The 22,182-nt window shown below is 39.3% G+C and overlaps 1 protein-coding gene across 1 annotated transcript; it reads left to right on the top strand.

The window, feature by feature from the left end:
• The first annotated feature begins 488 nt into the window (after positions 1-488).
• On the top strand, positions 489-1,397 carry LOC134214552 (EEF1A lysine methyltransferase 2). The gene is made up of 2 exons (XM_062693905.1): positions 489-824; positions 898-1,397. The coding sequence occupies exons 1-2, from the start codon at positions 617-619 to the stop codon at positions 1,356-1,358; spliced, it is 669 nt and encodes a 222-aa protein (XP_062549889.1). The 5' UTR covers positions 489-616; the 3' UTR covers positions 1,359-1,397.
• Positions 1,398-22,182: the final 20,785 nt, after the last annotated feature.

The raw sequence follows: 22,182 nt of genomic DNA, 5'->3' as shown, positions 1-22,182 counted from the left end.
TTTGTACATTTCTTTGGATTTTTTTCAATACAAATGTGAGGATTTTTAATAGTGAGAGAGTGCCATTGTACCGAGGATGACAGGCTTTTCACGCTCCTGATAAACAACGTTTCTAGCAAATCTTTTTGAAAAGGAATAAAAAATGAACTAAAGCCATTTTATAGAAAGGGAAGATCCATTAATTACGTAACGAAAAAATGGACCATTTTCAAACCCCTCCCCCCTATGTCACACTTTTTGTACGAATCATCAAAACTTTGTGTATGGATTGTCACACTTCAATCAATCACCCCTCCCCCCTAAGCGTAACGTAATTTATGGATGTTCCCGATGTTCAGCTGATCGAATCTGTCTCATAAAATGGCTTATTTCCCTTTTTCATTTTTCTCCGTGCTTAAACACAAAAAGTCTACTGTGGCCTTAGTCGTGCCGCATGCACTCTTGCAAGAGTCGTAAAATTCAGTTGTATTGGTTTATTTTTGCTCCACACCTGGTGCTGTTATGATTGTACCAATCAGGCGTCTCACGAAATATGCATTGATTATAAATCTATTTTCAATAAGTGATTAGTACAGTGATTTCGTGGAACATAATCTATATATAAGCGATCCTAAGAATGGGAGATCAAATCGAAGAATTGGAGAGCTCCGAGCTGGGCACCAAAATCTACTGGGAGGCAAGTTATGAAACGGAAATACGAAACTACCGGGACCACGGTGATGTGGGGGAAGTATGGTTCGACGAGGACAGTCAGCTTCGAATAATCAGATGGATCAGTCAGCAAGAAGACCGGATTCAACAGGACGTATCAATTATTGATTTGGGTTAGTTGCTTCTAATAATCTATCGTAACATTCGTAACGATCGTTTCATTATTTTTGCATTGAACACACATAGGTTGCGGAAACGGAATGATGCTGATTGAGCTAGCCCGCGAAGGCTTTTCAAATCTAACAGGTGTAGATTATTCCCCGAAAGCGATAGAGTTGGCTCAGTCGATTGCTAAGGATCAGGAATTGGATATTGCTTACAAAGTAGTGGATCTCTTGGATGAGTCTGAGGTGGCGGGCTTGGGAAAATTCAACGTTGTCCACGATAAGGGAACGTATGACGCCGTTAGTCTGCATCCAGACGACTCCAAACGGATGAGAGAAACGTACATCAAAAGCGTGGTGCAGTTGCTGCATGACGACGGACTGTTCATTGTTACTTCCTGCAACTGGACGCAAAAGGAGTTGGTGCAAAGTTTCCGGAATCAGTTCGATTTGCATGTGGTCATACCTACTCCGACGTTCAAGTTTGGTGGCACAGTGGGGAATGTTGTTACTTCCGTTGTATTTGTTAAGAATAATAAATAAATAAAAAACTTGTGGAGCTAATGTTTATTGTTTCAACTATGTAATATCTAGGGGAATGACGGCTTTGGCAGGTTTTGTTCTATCTATTATTGTGCTCAAATTTGGCCTAAACATTCTTTGCATATCAAAGAATATTGTGGCCAAATTTCATAAAATTTGGTCGACAAAAACCCCCCTGACAATAACAGAGCAAAACCTGCCAAAGCCGTCATTTCCCCTATCCAGGCTTGTAAAATGTTATCTGCATGTCATTTGACTAATTTGTTCATAACTTTCTTTAGAAGCCAAATTTATTCCATAATTTTAGATGTACTCATAACGTTTGAGTAGGGATATATTTTTGTCCAAGGGTACATTGCTCTAAATATAACATCTGAGGCTGGAGAGTGAAAACTCTCCAAAATGTCACGTGTCATTTGACATAATGTCATTTGAATGATATTTTGCCTCCCACGCCTAGATTACATATTTACAGCAATGTCTTGTTAGACAAAGTTGTAGGCACATTTAAGAGCTATAAGTTTGTCATACATCATGAATTGATAGCTACCTTCTGAAAAAAGTTCTGGGAAAATTATACAAACGAATGCAAATGACATTTTACAACACTGCCCCTATTTATATTATTGACGAGATAGCTTCACTTACATCAATGTAATACAAAACATCGACAAGATAGATACAATTATCCAGATAATCAAATTGCTTTAAAAATGCAGGCTTAGTATTTTTTTAGATCTAATTTTTAATTTTAATTATTCTGTTTTTCTGTTACAAATTCACAAAGTAATAAATTGTCGTTTCGCCCTAATTTAATTATTATCAATTCAGTGCAATTCTGAATTATAGCCGCTAACGAAGTTGGATTTTTCTCACAATCCATACATTAAACCTGTAACTTCGGAAGTAGTGCGCTGTTTTCATTTCAAGCATAATTTTTCATAACGACGTATGTAACAATTATGAGGATTCGAGAAATCCTTTGCACAAAGTTGGCAAAACTTTTTCTAAAACTGTTTTAAAACCAAATCTTTTTTCAATACTTTTTTCCGCTGGCATGCATCATTACATGACACGTAATAAGCGTGCTTCACAGCAAAGCTCAGTTCATTCAAATTCACTGTGAAAAACGATAAAATTATACATACACCGGTATGCTACACGTACGTCGGTGTACATTGGTCGGTTTTCCATAGTTGCACGATTGACGCAACTGCAGTTTTGTTTTGTTTTGCTTTTTTTGTTACATAGGTCGCTCTCAGTTCCCATATGTTAAAGCGACGTATGTAACAGTGAGACTTCAAAAATATAAATTTTTACATACGTCGATTCGCAAAAAGATCGAATTAAAGAATTTTAAGATCTGAAATCAGTAAAATCGATGCGTATTATATAAAGCCGCGTGTGATTGTCACGTTGTATTGAAAACCCCGTTTTGTTTACTTTTGTTACATACGTCGTTATGAAAAATTTTGCTTGATTTGGTGATTTGCTATACCATACAATTCGATTTTGCCGTCAAACATTCCTACGTGTTGCGTGTTGCATACAGTATGGAGATGAGTAGCAACAATCGCAACAAAACGACGGTGATGGTACATCCCTGTTGCATAGTTTTAGGCGCAAAAAAGAGGAACAGTAAATTTGGGATAATTTACACGCAAGAATGAACTACTCATAATTGAGTCGAATTCTACTCATCAAAAAACGAACAGTGGGTAATGACATAACCGCGAATCGGACGTAGGATTTTGCTTCGGATGTAGGACACTTCGAGGGCCGAAAACCTCGTTAATAAGGACAATAATAATATTTAATAACTTGACTTCAGACCACGTGATGAGCACACGTTACATTCAGGGCTAACATTATCTCCCGGAGGCACGGCAAATGCTGGGTAAAGCGTACTATTGGTATTTCGCGTACCTGAACGACAAGAAATAAAATAGACCCCATATCGCGATCCCTCCCGAACAGGAGCGACGACCTCGATAACAAAAATTGGTGTAAATTTATCTTGCATATAGATAAAACACCAAAAAATTATACCAAAAATTAATATGAAAAATACTTCAGGCATAACTTGCTTCGGTATTTTAATACCAAACGAATAATAATTTGACATACATTTGGTATTGTAATAACCTGTAATAACAAAGCATGCTATGCAAAGTATTTTGTATATTAATTTTGGGTATTACTCCTTTGGTATTTTACCTCTGCTCTTATGCAAGGAAAGTTCATAAAATAATTAGGTATCAATATCAGAATTCGGTGTTATTGAGATATTTTCTCCTGCTTGGGCTAGCTGCTTACCCAGCACCTCCTATCCCTACCTCCCCGTGGTGCTGGCCGGGATACGAGCAATCTTAGAGGAGATCAGGTAATCAACCCAGGGCGTATGCTGATGGGGAAGGGGAGCTTGTTTCTCTCCAGAGTGTAAATCTCTCCATGCCGAGTGCCAGCGAGGGACTTTAAGCAAAATAGTACACCATGGTGCCCTCCTTAGGGGCAAGCCAGAGTAAACGCGACGTGCGATGCGACGTGACGCGACAGTGCAATTGGGTCCTAAAATGAAGAATCGATATTCGATTTTCTTTCAGGGAACGATGAAGGTAATCATCCTGAACGTGTCAGTTTTTCTTTCGGCTCAAAAATCGAAAAGAACATTGTTTAATTTGAAATTGAAAAATAGATGAAAAATGCTTCTTCGACATTTTCGGTCTTGTTTGACGTACGGATTCAAACGCACTAGCAAAACACCACAGGGCACTTGACTCAACCTTTGACAGTTAATATATGGGGCTGACGTTTTGGGCTGATGGTTCATTCGTTCTGAAATGTTGCACAGCCCAAAATTTGTCTTAAAATGTCTTAAACACAAAAATATTATTTTTACTGATTTAGAATTTTACCAGAATTTTTATAACAACGGTTCAAGTATTCTTGACCGATGCACTATCGTTTGCAATCATAAACGAGGTAGGGCTTTAGGACCCAATTTGACAGTCTGTTGATAATGATTGTTATTCTTTTTCGTGCGTCGCGTCGCATCGCTCCTCGCGTTTACTCTGGCTTGCCCCTTAGCCTAGCGGTAAGACGCCCGGCTACAAAGCAAAACCATGCTGGAGGTGGCTGAGTTCGATTCCCGGTGCCGGTCTAGGTAATTTTGGGCAGAAAAGTATCATCGTGTTAGCCTCATGATACTTACTTGATACTTGATGGGCTACAGCTCTTCGATGAACCTACGCCGAATGGAGTATCCTTCTCCACTGGACTCGATCCTGGGCCAATCGCTTCCAGTCGCCCTGAACATTGAGCGCCATCAGGTCCTCTTCAACTGCAAAAAGCCATCGTGTACGCGGCCTTCCACGAAGCCTGCGGCCTCTTCCGGCTTCTCTACTAAATATTGTCTTCGCTTGACGTTCTTCCGACATACGAACAACGTGACCAGCCCACCGTAGTCTGCCGTGTTGAATAAGCTTAATAAAATCCAGCCCTTTATACACCTGGTACAATTCGTGGTTCACGCGGCGCCGCCAGATACCGTTCTCCTGTTAACCGCCGAGTATTGTTCGCAGCACCTTACGCTCAAACACTCCGAAAGCTCTCCGATCAGCCTCCTTTAACGTCCATGTCTCATGGCCGTATAAAGCCACCGGAAGAATCAGAGTAGTATACAGCGCGAATTTTGTTTTCGTTTGCAGACTACGGGACTTAAGCTGGTTACGAAGTCCATAATAAGCCCTATTTGCAGCTGGAATACGCCTTTTCACCTCGCGGTTAACATCATTTTCGCACATCACTAATGTTCCAAATTCTTCTACCACTTCAAATGTTTCACCATCCAGCACCATTTCGCTACCACCACCACAAAAGAACCCACGTTGATTACCAGCGACCATGTATTTCGTTTTGCTGTTATTGATCGTGAGTCCAATCCTCGCTGTCTCCCTCTTAGAAGGTATAAAAGTCTCTTTCACGGCACGTCGATCAATCCCGATAATATCGATATCGTCCGCAAATCCCAGGAGCATATGCGATTTTGTGATAATGGTACCGCTTCTTTGCACACCAGCTCTCCTAATCGCTCCCTCGAGCGCTATATTGAACAGTAGATTCGAAAGTGCATCACCCTGCTTTAATCCATCTAAGGTAACAAATGACGTCGATATTTCATCCGCAACCCTTACACTTGATTTCGATCCGTCCAACGTTATACGAATCAGCTGTATCAGTTTCGCCGGAAAACCATGTTCAAGCATAATTTGCCATAATTCATTCCGTTTCACTGAATCGTACGCCGCCTTGAAATCAATAAACAGATGATGTGTCTGCAAGTTGTACTCCCGAAATTTATCAAGGATTTGTCTCAGGATTAGACAATACGCCGAATTAAGGAGAGTTATTCCTTGGTAATTGGCGCACTCCAGTCTGTGCCCTTTCTTAAAGAGAGGGCAAATGAGGCCGTCCAATCAGCTAGCAGGCAATTCCTCGTCTTCCCATATTTTCGACTTAATATGGTGCAGAACTACATAAAGCTGCTCACTGCCATGTTTGAGAAGTTCAGCCGGGAGCTGGTCTTTCTCCGCAGCCTTATTGTTTTTCAGCTCTTTAACAGCTTTTTACAACCTCCACAGCTTGCCCATAGTCGCTAATATTTATTCTGCTCATCGATGCACCGTCACTTCCACTATTCAACAAAGTCTCGAAGTGTTGCTTCCACCTGGCAGCCACTTCGGTTTTGTTTGTCAGCAAATTCCCTTGTTGGTCGTTGCACATGACGGGAGATGGCGCTGTCTTTCTCCGCATGCCATTGACATAGAACTCATAGAACCTCCGCATATCGTTCTGCTCCATTTTTCCTGCGCCTCGCTAATCACTTGTTCTTCATGTTCTTTCTTCTTCCTGCGGTGGGTTCGGTAGCCTCATGATATACGAATGCAAAAATGGTACCTTGGCTTAGAAACCTCACAGTTAATAACTGTGAAAGAGCTGAATGAACACTAAGCTGCGAGGCGGCAATGTTCCAGTGGGGGATGTAATGCCAGTGAGAAGAAAAGAAGAAGAGTGCACCATGGTCCACCGGAAATTTAAGGGGTTGGTGCCAGGCCCTTTAAGCCAGCTTTAAAAAAACAGCAACAAACAATCAGCAAGAGAATACGAACCGGAACAATCGGCGAAGACCACTGCAACAAAGAAGGGACTAGCGATTAGAAACTCGATTCGTGGCACTGCAAAACTCTCAACTTCATCAGGAGCACATGGTATTTTTTTTTACCGAAATTCAGCGATTCTTTTACCAAAAATTCGTCATAATTTTACCGAAATTCGGCAAAGTTCTCGGCAAAGAGATCTCGGTAACGATATCCGACGACTCGGTAAAGTTTACCGAAATCTCGGTAAAAGTTTTACCGAGAATCGGCGAAATTATGGCCGAAATCCCGGCCATGTCATGTGAAAAACGCTTAGGGAAGATCCATTAATTACGTAACGCAAAAAATAAGCATTTTCAACCACCCTTCCCCCCTGTGTCACACTTTTTATATGAAACATCTAAAACTTTTGTGTGGATCGTCACATTTTGATCAACCCTCCACCCCCTCCTCCTATAAGCGTTGCATAATTTGTGGAGGACCGGTACCAAGGGTAGTCCTCTACGGACATGAAACTCAGACCATGCACGAGGAGAACTTGCAAGCACTCGGAGTATTCGAGAGACGGGTGCATAGGATCACCTTTGGCGGTGTGCAAGAAGACGGTGTGTGGCGGTGAAGGATGAATCACGTGCTGTGACCGATGTAATCAGTGGTTTCACTTCGACTGTGTCGGAGTTAATGAAGACGTGGCTAATGTAATGCGCGGATTGCTTGCCAGCGCCAGCTACAAATCCGGTTCCACAACTGCCACTATCATCAATACCACCGACAGCAAATACAGGTGAGTCAATTACACGATCGTCCCTGTCGCCACCACAAACGCCGATGCCCCCGCCAAGAGCCTCAATAGTGCCAACCCTTCGTCCACGAACTTCATTACACGACGCTCCCCCACCCACATCTCTTCCGCGTATTTCACGTATCGGAGCCGCCAATCAACGATAATCCCGTGAATGAACAAGAAGAAAGCAGGATCGCTCGGACAAAGCAGGTCACCCCCAAGTAGGGTGACCATATGGTATCCTAAAGGAGGACATGTCCTCCTTTTTCATTAAAAATCAGATGTCCTCCTTTTGCACTAAAATGTCCTCCTTTTTAGATATTATGTGAAAACAGTATATACCACAACAGAGATCCATCCGGAGCAAAAAAAAAAAAAACGTTGCACACGTTTATGCTTTTATGGTTTCTAATAAGACATATTTTCCTTCATAGGTTTTCGAATAAGTTCAATGTGAATATCCTATAGAAATCAGTGAGTTACAGTAATACAGGTGTTGAAGATATCAAAAAGAATCGGAATTGTAAAAAATGGATTAGGAAAAAATGCATATACTTCTCACCCATCAAATGTCCCTTTGAACGCATCGCACGGTACGTTTCTTGAATATGTGACGCAAAGAGCAGTCGCTAAGTTATGCCCTATAATGGAATGGAAATCTGAACTAATCAAAACCGTTTTGGATTCCTTCTGTTTAAATGCAAACAGTTTTAAATTTATTCAGTTGAGAACTTTGTGGAATGGTCGTACAGTTAACGGTATCATACCCATTCACATGCCTTAAATTGTGATTCTCAATGGCATTGAAAAAAATCTTCACTGGTCTACTAGAGATCTAATGTTGACATGTTATTTATTGCTAAAAATTTTCATATTCTGTGTAATATCGCCGAAAAAGCCAGCATAAGGATATTCAACATTTGTTCATTGTTGATCTTTTAATTAGTTGAAGCTACCATTTTCCTATTATAAAGATGGTGGTTGCAGTTAAAAATTGGAAAGGACTTGAGCAGTGATTCGTACAGTACATTTTTGCTGCTATTATCATGTCACATTGTTTGTACCGGACAGAATGTTACACAACATTCTCTTGCGACAATTATAGTGTTGTAGACACATGCCATTCATGGCAATGAATGTATTACCCACGAGCCGTTCGTATCATGTGACAATATTCGTACCGCTTGTGAATGTATCGCTATCTATTATGATGGTAGTGCAAAATGAATGTTCTGAGCAGTCATAAAAGCTATGATGCTTATAGAAAAAGTAAATTAATAAACAATTTGTTTCGTTTGACTGCTTTGGCTGCACACTTATTACGTAAAGGCTTATGGCGGGTGGGGTCAGAACAAAAATAATTTATAATGTAACAATTTTTCATAGGGGAGGGGGTTCAAATCCCGGAGAATTCACTTTCGTACTGAGTGTATCGTTATTTTATATCCCGAGTAAGATTTCTCAAAACAATAAATCGTCAAACGCTGAGACACTTCTTATATATTTAAAAGCTATTGCTGCTCTGAAAAAAGAACGTGTTTACAGACTTAAAAATTATTTAAATAATTTAATATTTCAACTATTCGAGCCTGTTTTGTTAACCTGTTTTTGATTATCTAATCTAAGTAAAAAATGATATTTCTAGATATATTAAAAAAAAAAGCACTAAGAACCAATATAATAACAAAAAAAAATAGGCTCGTACGTATAATTGTTTGATAAGTAATCTTATTTTCTTGGTTGAAATTTCAAAATTTTGATTTTTATTGTTGAAAACCCAGGTTGGGGAAACTGGGGTAATATGCACCCTCGGGGCAAAACGACCCATTTGCCATTTTAATACATTTTCCAGAGTATTTACTAAAGCGCATGTAGTTCGGATCTCGAACTAGCGATCCAGTAGTAAACATTAATGAAAATATTCCTGGAACATAGCCGAATATGCCAAAAAGTCGTTTTGCACCGGGGGTGCATATTACCCCAGTTACCCCTAATTCCACTAGCGGTGATGATGCCTTTGTCCAAACAATCGATGCATTCCAACTATAATTGCCTACCTTAAGGCGTTTACCGACGCTTGCTTTATACATAGATAAATTATTGAAACGTTTGATGATCAAAGTTACCCCAAATTGAAGAGTCAAAAAACTCCATAAAAAAAATATTAAACCAGTTTAAAATTATCAAATAATCAAGAACAATTGCCTAATACGTTATACATGTAGCAGTACTCGTTTTAAAAATATGAGGAGGAAATATGTACAAAACAATTAAAAAAAATTATCAATGTTCCCTCGGATCACGGCACTATAGATCGTGGTAACGGAATGATTGATAGAAGCATAACTCGTAACCTGATTGCAGTTCAGGATAGCGATCCGTTTATTGATACTATAGTAGGCACATATACTGAAGTCGTAGTCAACGCTAGATGTTAGCTAAGAATTTTTAATGTGAGAACGAACGTCGTCAGCACATACAGCATACTTCTTGGAAAAATATCAGCATAAACACTTTCAAGGACACATGTTATGGTCATATTGCTTGGATTTTTTTTCAAATGGTCCTAATTGGTTTTGAAAAAGATGCACGCCAAAAAAAGCTAATAAATCAATATCGATAATACGTGAACGTGAATTTTAAAATAAACTTAAGAAACGGCTCAACGAAATCGATTTCTAGTGGTTTTTACTCGCGTGAAAGAAAAAAAAAACATTTTGTATAAATTTTGCGTAAACCGTTCATCTTTCGAGTTTTCATAATATTGTCATTATTGTTCATTTCGGGTGGCCAATACCCGGAAAATAGGAAATTAAACTTATAACTCCCAAAATCCGCGTAAAGAAAGCACAAAAAGCGAGCACAGCTATATTAACTGTATTATTTTCTAATATTTAGCTCCATTGGTGATGCGTTCATCACCTTCAAAATTATATTCAATTAGTTTCATTTGTGACACATATTATGTCGCATAGAAAATTGTCACGGTAGCTCATGACTTTTTTTTCTGTCATGCTACAATAATTTGTGTTACATGACCGTCACACATGCAACACGTGACCATCAACAGATTTACAGTTCAAGACAGTACATTTTAATCCACTGGACTTGAGTAATGAGGGTTGGAAATGTTCCATCTGGAGATGTAATGTTAATGAAGTAGAAGAAGATGCCGTATTTGCCTCGACTTACAAAAACTACTTCCACTAAACTTTAATGTGCATAAGTCTAACAAATCATATTAAAAACAAAAACCGATCGATATTTTTTATGTCCTCCTTTTTGATCAAATGTCCTCCTTTTTCGCTACGATTCTGGTGAATTGTCCTCCTTTGGGAAAATTTCATATGGTCACCCTGGTTGACGAAGCGAATGGAATGAGAACCACAGTTAGCTGAAAGATTGAGAGCGAGAATGGCAGACTACGTCAGCAAGGGTTATATCCATAAGCTGACATCAGAGGAGTGTCGAGTAACTGGAAGTCGCACCTGGTACCAACCGATTTTCCCAGTATTCAACCTCAACAAGCCGGGGACCCAAGCAACCAAAAGTACGGATAAGATGGGATGTTTTGACTTAATCAGCTTGCATTTTAAGTAATTTTTTGTATGGCTGGAGCGCAAAAGTGAGCTTTGAAGTTCTGTTAAGGTGCTTGGAACTCGATGTGAACCAAGAGAGAACTAATTGGTTCGGTTAGTAACAAATTTAAGTAAAATGTGAACTTTTGGTTGCTTGGGGAAAGTTTGCATTGTCTTCAGCAACAACTTTCGGAAATGTCTCCCTCAACTCCGTACTGTTAAAAGGGCCAGATCAAACGCTCTGCCACCGGTCCTGTACAAGTTCAGAGAGCGGCGAATTGGCCTAGGAGGTGATGTCGCAGATAAGTTCCATCAGGTGCGGATGTGACCTGAAGATGAACATAGTCAGCGGATCTTGTGGTGTGCTAGCGAAGATACGATAAAACCAAGTGACTACGTGATGTAAGTAGTCACGTTTGGTGCTATCTGCTCGCCAAGCACAGCGCTGCACGCCCTCAATAAGAATGCGTTCCGATTCGAGAACAGATAACCCACTGCTGCGTTGACACAGTGGAAGAGGCAGTCAAGCTGGCACATGATGAGCTGGGTGTCGAATTCATCAGCTGTACTCGAGGCCCTTGGAGAAAATCCGAAGTCCGAGAAGTCCATGGAGATGAATGCTCGCTATGCAAAAGGTTCTCGGTATGTGGTGGAGTATCACGTATAAATAAATAAATAAATACAGTCTGGCGCCAAACACCCTACTAAAAGGGATGTACTACGCACGCTAATGGCATACTACCTGATGTACCTTAAGGTACTGCTTCAGGAGATCAGGCGGGCTCAAACTGGATGGGATGGTGTTTCAGTTTCAGCGAGCCCAAGATGATGCATCCAGTGGAGAGTTAGTAGTGATAACAACAGGCAGCTGCCGTCTGGATAAGAAGAACCGCTGTGCGAATCCACAGTCGTCTAGGCAAATGTGACTTTGTAGACGAGAGTGATAAATACCCTATCGTGCTCCCGCGAGAAGATCCCACTACACGTCTCATCGTCGATAATGTTCATCAGCGTTTACCATCATCAATGCCATGAAACCTGTGTGAACGAAGTTCGTAACCAGTTCTATATTCCTCGAGTGCGCAGAGTTTGCGACCAAGTGCGTCGTGAATGTCAGTCCTATTTGATCACCAGTGCAAGACCTGAAGCACCAGTGATGGGACCTCTTTCGAAGGCGTTCTCATACGTGGGTGTGGACTTCTTCGGTCCATTTCTCGTCCTGATCGGTCGCCGTCATGAGAAGCGCTGGGGACTGATCGCCACATGCCTAACAACTCGGGCCATACATCTCGAACTTACCGCTTCGCTGAGCACTAGTTCGTGTATCATTTGCTTTAGGAACTGCTTCGCAAGTCGCGAGACTCCCGTGGAAATTCGAAGCGATCGAGGGACGAATTTTGTTGGCGCAGAAAAGGAGACCTGGACCTAGAGACCAAGACATGGACATGCTGACGACTGACTTCACCACTCCGGCAACATCGTGGCGTTTCATTCAACCCTCCAGCGTCACCTCACATGGCTGCTGGGAACGTCTCATCCAATCGATAAAGAAGATTCCAGCTGCAGTTAAACCCCAGAGAGTGCCTACAGAAGAAGTGTTTAGAAGCTATCTAATCCAGGGGGAGAATATCGTCAACAGCCGCCCACTGACACACGTACGGGCTGACGTCTCCTCACCAGCGTTGACCCCCAACCACTTTCTGTTGTGATCTTCGAACGGGTCCAAATCTCTTGTTCCGTATACTGATTGTCCGCTGACACTTCAACAATCCTGGAAGGCATCGGAAGCTTTGGCAAATTGGTTTTGGCGGCTATGGGTAGCAGTGTATCTACCATCGATAACAATTGCGGTTGGGGACGTTGTGGTAGATGCTCAGTTGGCAAGGAACTTCAAGCCGAAAGGTCGAGTGCTTTCAGTCACGACTTCATCACATGGACAAGTACGTTCGGTAGTCGTACAGACAGCTACAGGTATCATCTATGAAAGGCCAACAGTGAAGCTTGCGGTGTTGGATGTAGGCGCAAAACAAAGTGAGCTGAACCAGGGTCCAACTACTGGAGGGGACTGCACCTACACCCAAACAGCGTTTATGGGTGCACCTCAAACGGCAATTTATATCTACTACGAGGACTTGTCGGACCGTGATGCTGCTTGGTAGTGTGAGGTGGAGAAGTAATGTCAAGAGCAGTATATTAGGTGTCGTCGACCGATTCGGTTCGGACGTTCTTTTTTGCGTGGTATATACCTATTAGCCAAGTGTGATTTTCGTAATAAAAAAAGCGCACGCATTTGTGTGTGAAGCGGATTGAAATAGACAATAAGAGAAATAAACAATAGCGAGCATAGGGTTTCGAGCGAACACCATGCGGATGTATTTCGGACGTGAGCTGATGGCTCTCAAAGACAAAGAGGTGTTTCAATTCTTGAATGGAATCGCTAGCGACCAGCTATTATCCATGTATCGAGAAGGCAAAGAGTTCTCGATCTTTGTAAAATTTCGTGAAGAAAAGTTTTTGATGGAAACCGTCACAAGACTACCGGCATCTATTAGTTTTGAGTATGACAATGGGGACAAGAAGTCGATTGCGATCTCGGTCGGTGGGAAGCAATTCAAATACGTGAGAGTTTTTGGACTCCCACCAGAAGTCGAAGATAGGGACATTGCGAAGGAGTTCCAAAAGTATGGCATCATTCACCACATGGTGCGTGAGAGGTATGGAATCGAAACTGGTTATCCGATTTGGTCGGGAGTGCGAAGAAATCCCAGCTAGCGTACATGTTGCACACATGCAGGCTCGCATTTATTATGATGGCCTACGAGTGAAGTGCTTTTCTTGTGGTGAGTCCGGTCATGTCAAGGTTAACTGTCCGAAAAAGTCATCGGTAAATATCCGAATGAGTAAAGCTGCTAGAGAAGTAGGTGAGGTTGTTGCTGGTGCTGAAGCTGTCGCAGAGGTGGGTCTTGTTACTGCTGTTGTTGTTGTTGCTGAAGGAGGAAGTGTTGGTGCAGCGGTTGAAAACTGTAATGACTCAAGTGCAGATGGGTGTACACGAAAAGAAACAGTTGAACATCGCATTACTGCTCCTGGGTCCAGCAGTGAACATGTGCTACCAGAGAGTAGCTACAGAGACACTCTTTTGGGAACGAAGTCTTGTGGCTCTATCCCATCTGTGACGGAGCCGGGTGAAGGTGGTATGGTTGTGTTGGTCAAGCATTCGGCGCCGCGATCATCTGACACGGAGGGTTTGAATGAGACAACTCCGGAGAATACAAACGAACTGGTGGATGAAGATATGGAACAAGTTTTTACAACAGTGGGAGCGTGGGCGTTATACGAAGGGTGAGGGTCAGAAAGAAACCGACTCTGAGCTATCTAGTACGGAAGCAGATCACAATAATAGTGATAAGGCGGTTACAGTTCCTGCAGCCCCGGTTATATGTGAGTTGCAAGGAATGAAAACTAGATCCAAATGTAAGCAATTGAAAACCGATCCAGGTACGTCTCAAGACTTAAACAATTCTTAAACGTATTGGGCAATTAAAATGAATTATGTTCTGAATATTGGTACACACAAAAAAAAATCGTTGGTAAAAGTCAAAGAAACGTTGGTAAAATTAAGAAAATCAGTTAGTGATTTTCAGTAGAAAGTATAGGATTGTTAAATCTACAATTTCAAAAATGTCACTTCGGGATGAACTTTGACAAGAGAAATCTTTTTAAAACAACATTTTCCATTCAAAACTAAATGTGTATTTAGTTATTAAGGCAAGAGTTTCCTCTTAAAATTAAATGTGTATTTTACATTGAAATCAACAATTACACTTTCAAAACAATAAGTATTGTGTGTTTTTATTTCAATTAAGCGAAAATAAAGAATAAAAAAATGAACGACGACGTAAATTTTACACAATTATTGGATGTTTATTGTTTCTTTTATGGATAGCGACTGGATGGCCGTGTTTGTTACTTAACGTTTAGTGGATCATTTCGTACCGCAGAATTGTATCGTTCCGGGAATCCATGGCGATGGACATCGGAATCGAAACCGTGGACAATGTTGCACGGTTCATGTTCAAATCGTCGAAGCACCTCGAAGTGTATGTGAGTCGTTTCCAACCCGTGAGCAACTTGACGTCTCCAGTACATTGTCAGTGTACCCCGAAAAATTGGTTCAGGTGGTTCTGTCAAACTTACTTATATCGCGAGCATTTCTCGATTATGGCGTAAAAGGCTAAAGAAAAACCTAATTTTGTTTATTTATTTATTATAACACAAATACATTTTTCATTAGTTATTTTGATATTGGCTCGTATATCATCAAGCATTACGGGGCTGGCTGCTTAAAATATAGATAAAACTACAACGTGGTTTGTTGCTGGATTATTCGAAACAAGTATTTATAGGGGTACCAACCCAAGAATAACTTGACATCTGTAGTACGATACCTCTGTACCCCGAAATTTTGGTTTAATAAGTTTAATCGGTTTTGTCAAACTTGTGATTATCTGAATTATTTCATGAAAAAAGCGAAAAGGAAGGTAATGCCCAGTACTAAATACCGTGACAAAAATCAATCCAAACTAGAATTAATATTAAGAAAGAGGCGGTAGCTGATGACTCTAAGATGACCGGCTGAAGGTTGAAGGAGCGATTGCCAGAACAAATCAAATGGCGGAAAATTTATCGACGATTAATTTTCATCGGTAGCGCTTAAATGTCGTATAACTTGGAATTTTATAAGGATTTCACAGATAGAATATGTTGTGTGAAGTATTAATGGGTAAACTGGGCTGGAAATACAAAGGAGGTAAGCAACGTTATTGGATAAATGGACAAGGGAGATGTTGCTTTTCAAAATAGCTTATAAAAATCTAACCGAAAATGGGTCATTCATCCTTATTATTATTTTTTTATTTATAGTAAACCGTACCGAGGGTTTATTTAAAAATATGAACCGACGATTTTCTGCAGCCAACAAACCCGTTAAAACCGTATATCATTACGCGCAGTGAAAATAAACTTTGGGGGTTATTTATTTAATTAAAACGGCACATCGATTTAAATATGTACTCTACAAAACTATCCTTCGTTACGAAAATAAGCTATTTTACGAGACAGGTTTGAACATCTGATCGAAATTTTGAGTGGACGGCTCGGTCTTTGTTTTGGTAAATTTGCATGCAAACCATCATCATTTCGTCATCATCATCATCATTTCATTCCATTTTCGCAAATGTTCCTTGTAAAATGTAAATATTAGTGTTAGGTCTCCTGTCATTTGAGCTTTCTATAAAATGGCTTATAACCACGTTTTGTTCTGATCCAAATGTTAACCATTAGAGTAGAGTGGGGCAAGAGTACGCACTTAGTTTTCAATCGATCATGTGGCCCTTATGAAGCAAGCTTCTGCATATCAAATCAGTGTCGATGATTCATATACTCTTCCTTTATGTTACCCAGTGGAAAAAATATTGAAATTATTGAGATTCGTTTTAGTAGAACCCTTATTGCAAGACAAGTGTAAAACGCACTCTTACCGCATCGAGTGGGGTAAGAGTACGCAATTATCCAACCATGTGCTTTAAGTATATATTAACACAAATAAAAGTTAATAACATTTAATTAATGTTTAATGAGCATATATTAGGGAATGTTTAAAGATTACGTAACTCTTAAAGGGGGAGGGGGTCCTGAAAATAAACACTCTAATACGAAAAACCATTGTTTTTTATATATACAAAAAAACTACAGAGGTAAAAATATATATCAGGTTTCGCGTGGCGTATACAAAGGCATTTTCCTTAAAGAAAGTCCACCAATCACGTAACGTAAAATTTGGCTATTTCATCACCCCTCCCCCCTATCTTACACTGTTTGTATGAATCCTCCAAAAATTCTTTGGATTTCAACACATCTCGCAACCCCTTCCAGCTAAACATTGCGTAATTTATGAATGTTTCTTTTGATTAAATGAAATTATCATTTAGATGAAATTGTGTTTTCGTACTATGTTTAGTTGTACAACAAGTCCTAATACAATTTCATTCACCTGTCATAAGACGAGTTTATATAATATATGTATAAACTCGTCTTATGACAGGTGAAAACATTCCACTAAAAAGCTCAAAATAATTTTCTTAACAATTTCATTATTTTGCTTCAGTGCTTTGTGCGCTAAGTCCTTTCTAACACCGAATTACTTCAACTTATCCTAAAAACTTGTGATAATTTCGAATTATGTCCCTTTCATCTTAGTTGTGGATCTTTACCCTTTGGAAGAAGTCTTATTTCGGCTGGAGAAACTGGTTTGACATCATAACTTAAAGATTCATATGCGTACTCTTGCCCCACCGGTTCCTGCGTACTTTTACCCCACAGCCCCAAAAATTATTCAAGTAATGGTTTTGACTTCTTGGAAAACCAACCGGATTGGTGTTCTGTACAATAAAGTACACTATACAATAGTTAATCGAAATGGTATAATGTTCACCTGATCGAACGTATATATGGTAATGAAATACTAGTTGCGGAAACCCAATTATTTTTAGCAAAATGACCAAAAAGTTATCTAAGTCCATATCTCCCTTGTTGTTTACTCAAATCGTTTACAATTACACATGATAATAGTGGCCAGAATACCTGTCAAACTGATGCAATGCTGCTAGTTTATCTTTTTTTATTACTTCAAAAAATCGAAAACGTACCCTTACCCCACGCGCACTCTTGCCCCACTCTACTCTACGTGTGTTTTAAAAAGAAACTACCTAGTCATGATGGTAGTATTAAATCAAATGCAAGTTTCTTTGTTCTCACATCTTATCATTTTATCAAAACAAAATTTTCAAAACGACTTATCTGCTTTTGTAAACAAAGATTCAAACGACGATTTGACGAATCTGATAACTCTCCCACGCAAACCAACACCACCAATAGGTAGGTGAAGGGTTCCGCTACCTGTTGATGGTGTTGGTTTGCGTGGGAGAGCTATCAGATTCGCCAAATCGTCGTTTGAATCTTTGTTTACAAAAGCAGATAAGTCGTTTTGAAAATTTTGTCTTGTTATGATAATCAAGTTATGAAGCTGTATATGATAAAGAATAATCATTTATACAGCTAATAAATTTAACTTCTAAGATTCCACTATTAAAACTGCATAGATCAGTGGGAACTCGTTGTCTAAAATTAAATGGGCGATATATAAAATAAATTTCTTTTCCAAAGTGACAAATTTCAACATTTTAAGCATTGGAAGTTTTGTTCAGAATCTTTTCATTAATTGCAATTACCAATTCACCCCATCCATATGACGCTCCTGTCCGTTGTTTGTTGACAACAAATGACGAAACAAAAAAACATGGTTTGTACGGAGGAAAAGTATGGCGGCAGTGTAGGATGACCCATTGTTTATGTTTCGAAGCGCCATCTGCGATTTGCAAGTGGGTACGCGAAACTAACGCCAAATGTCAAGTTGTGGGGGGGTTGGTCGTTTCGTTGATAGTCACCCATTGCATCGAGGAAATCGGTCAACGCGGGACTTTGCTGCAGTCCACTTGGCGTTTCCCATTCCAAATACTTCCGAACAATGCGCTCAGTTTCCGTCGAAGGTTTCCATCGTTTCCGTCGAAGGTATCACCTTACAGCAATCTAAAAAAGGGGTTATCTCAATATATTGTAGGCAAACATTTTCAAACCAAATTGCCTACCTGTTCATCTCGAAGATGGTTTTCGATCCTTTCGTCCATTCCGTGGTTGATGGCGACGTATAGAATCATTTGAATTTTGATGAATTTGGTGCCGAAACTCCGAATAAAATAGTTCCGACAAAGAATTTTCCAATCGGTACTTTTTTTTCAAACGCGCTTTTCAATTTCTTTTTTGTCACTGACAGATAGTAGGTGGCTGCCAGTTTATATCATTATTTCCAGTCAGTGTTGCCAAAAATGCGAAATGTTGCAGTTTGGTTGATTATTTTATAAATATTGTTTTGAAATTTTTCACTGTGAAAATCACAGTTCCAACCTGAGTAAAAACTTTCAAATCCATCAATTTTGCATTTCACTGCAAAGTTTTAGCAGTTAAAAATACCAAATTTACCATACTTTTAAATTAAAAAGTAGAAAATGTTGGAATCCCAACTTTTTTTTGCTCTGTGTAGTGTCAATTTAAACAGTACAAATTCTGATGTGAAGAAGAATTTACTCAAAGATTTTGTAAGAGATTATGGGTTAGATGTTATTTTTCTCCAGGAAGTAATTTTCGAGAATTTTAATTTCAACCATTCACATACGGCTATTGTCAACAGAGATAATAAGGTCTTCGGTACAGCCATTCTAATTCGTAAAGGTGTAGAGTTTAAGGACGTTCTGTGTGAACCAAACAGAAGAATATTATCTGTGACCATTGCGAACACAAACTTCATTAACGTTTATGCTTTCTCGGGTACACACAAAAAAAAAATCGTTGGTAGAATTAAAAGAAACGTTGGTAAAATTAAGAAAATCAGTTAGTGATTTTCAGTAGAAAGTAAAAGATTGTTAAAACTACAATTGGAAAAATGTCACTTCGGTAACCACTTTGACAAGAGCCAACCTTTCAAAGTAACATTTTTCTCTTAAAACTAAGAATGTATTTTACTTTTAAAATAACATTTTCTTCTTGAAATTAAATGTGTGTTTTACATTAAAATCAACAGTCATACTTTCAGAACAACAAATGTTGTGCATTTCCAATTTCAATAAAACAATTAAAATAAATTTCTTCATATTTATAAAAATAATATTTATTGTATATTTCCTGTACTTTACTGTTCAATACCGTGTTCTAGACTGGCATTCTATTGCGCCGGAATTGCGGTGCTGTTGCGATGGTAATGCCACTGTTTTCCGGTGATCACGCATAACATGTTCCACAGGTGTCATGCGGTGTCAGCTTGATCTCTTTTGTTTCTCCGGTCGTACTAGTTGTGATAGCAGAAGCATGTCAAACGGCGGACGCTGGTAAGCTGGTCCCACGACAAAGGCCACCTTCCGCGGTGCCGTACTGATTTAATGTTCTCCTCCCTTTTCCGGTTCTCTTTATGGCAAACGTTCAGCAGATTTAGTTTGCCTTTTTTTCGCACGAGATCCTGTCTGTTTTCCTGGGATCGTCTGTTTTGGAGGGCGAAGAATCATTGATCTGAATAAAGTTATAATAATTAGCATTTTGATGTAATTAATAAATTACAAACTACGAACCAGCTGCACCAGGAGCTGCACACTCTGTAGCCAAATCGACGGAACCGCTTACTGGAATGCTGACTGAGAAAACTTTGTCGAGTGCTGTACTGTGCTGTATAACGGCGATAAGCAGCCTTCAGTGACTCTCTGCTAATCAATTTGTAGAACTAGCTTTGTGGTAGGACTATTTTAGCGCCTCAAGGTCCAGGGTTCTGAGCAAATGTGGCCATTTATAATCTCCCGAAAAACATAAACGCGCTTACAAACTTTTCAACAATTTTTTCGCAACTCACTGACAGACAGTCGTAAGTTGCCAGTTACATTTTTCTTCCTGCCAGTGTTGCCAAAAATGTGAAATGTTAAAGTTTGATTAAATATTTTACAATTTTCGTTTTAAATATTTTCACTGTTAAAATAAAAATTTCAAACTGGAGAAAAACTTTCAAATCAATCAATTTATCAATCGAATGAAATGTTTTAGCTCTTAAAAACACAACATTTTCCTTATTGTCAAAATAAGATGTTGATGCTCTGTGTACAAATAGAAAAAAGAGCGTGATGAGATGTTTCAAACAAGTCTTGCAGTACATTTAAATAAAAATAGTCCTGTGATTCTTGGCGGAGATTTCAATTGCATTTTGGAGCTCAAAGACTGTAAAAACTCCAGCAAAAATTATTCTGCCGGCTTGAGAAGTGTGACCAACACTTTGCACCTCAAATGTTCTACTAGTAAAAAAGACTAATGAGTACACGTTTCTTCGCGGCGATTTAGCGTCAAAAATCGACCGATTTTATGCTGAAATTGCCATTATTGATAGGATCACTCAAACACAAACCGTCACTCACTGTAGGCTTCTCTGATCACAGAGCGGTGATTTTCAAATTGAGTGTGCAGAAAGATGATCTCGCCATGCACGGGAGGGGATTCTGGAAAATTAACTCGTCGTTAATAGCAAATGATGAAATTAAAAACCGCTTTGCCGTACAATTTAAGAATTTAAGAAATAGGCACATTTACTCTACAGATCGTAGCGGGTGGTGGAATTTTGCGTTTAAAAGGAAATAGTAGTTTTTTTCAAAAATGAGAGTTGGAATTTTAACAAAAGCATATTTGAAAGGAAACAATTTTTATTGAACGAGATGAAGTGATTGACTGGTCGATTGCTTTTAGGAGAAGATGTTTATAGTGAACAAATTGTTAAAACAAATTTGATGGATATTGAAATGAAACGAATGTCAAGTGCCGTGTCTAGACTTGCACCTCAGTCATTGTCGACGGACGAGAAAATCAGTGTTTTCCAAATAGCAGCCCAACTAAATAAGTCCAGTGGTTGTTTACGATTGCCTGAAGGAGATGTAATCATTTCTCATTAAAACAATCATTAAAACAAATTATTTTCAATCATTTTTCCCAGCTCTATGAAACACCTCAAACCCGTGAATTGAACAGGAATGATGATTTGGCCGATATTAAAACGTTGCTCTATATGGTAATGATCAGGATATGCTTATGGCACCTATCAAGATTGATGAAATTCATACTACGTTGAAGATGTGTTCTACGAAAAAAATCCCCTGGGCCCGATGGGCTAACCTACGAGTTCTATGTGAACAATTTTGATACGGTTAAAAATGAGTTGTTACATTTGTTCAACTCTTATTTGATAGACAGCGTTCAACCACCGAAAAAAAAAATTACTTCTGGTATAATAACTTTAATTCCTAAAAAAGGAGATAAACTCAATACAGATTATAAACTATTCAGTAAAATAATTGCAAACCGGATTTCGACGGTTTTGAACAAAATAGTAGGACCTGGACAAGTTGCATGTATGCAAAACAAATCGTGTGTGGATAACCTGCACAATATACGTCGTATTATAACTGGATCTATTGATAACAGAAGAATCAACGGTTTCTTAGTGAGCCTTCACCTGCAAAAGGCTATTGATAGTGTAAGACATGATTTTCTGTGGAAAATACTTTCGAAGTACGGGTTCCCAGAAAAACGTGTCATTTGTCTTAAAAATCTTCACATAAAATCGTCGGTAAGGCAAGGGTGCCCCTTGAGTATGATAGTGTTTGTGA

Source organism: Armigeres subalbatus, chromosome 2 (genome assembly GCF_024139115.2).
Source record: "Armigeres subalbatus isolate Guangzhou_Male chromosome 2, GZ_Asu_2, whole genome shotgun sequence".
In the NCBI taxonomy this organism is placed as follows: domain Eukaryota; kingdom Metazoa; phylum Arthropoda; class Insecta; order Diptera; family Culicidae; genus Armigeres; species Armigeres subalbatus.
Note: the sequence above shows the minus strand (reverse complement) of the source record. Positions and strands in the feature narration are given on the sequence as shown.

Excerpts from the sequence above, each read along its gene's own strand:
- LOC134214552 (XM_062693905.1), top strand. The coding sequence starts at position 617 with ATGGGAGATCAAATCGAAGAATTGGAGAGCTCCGAGCTGGGCACCAAA. Across the intron at positions 825-897 it reads CGTATCAATTATTGATTTGG|GTTGCGGAAACGGAATGATG; the intron begins GTTAGTTGCTTC and ends GAACACACATAG.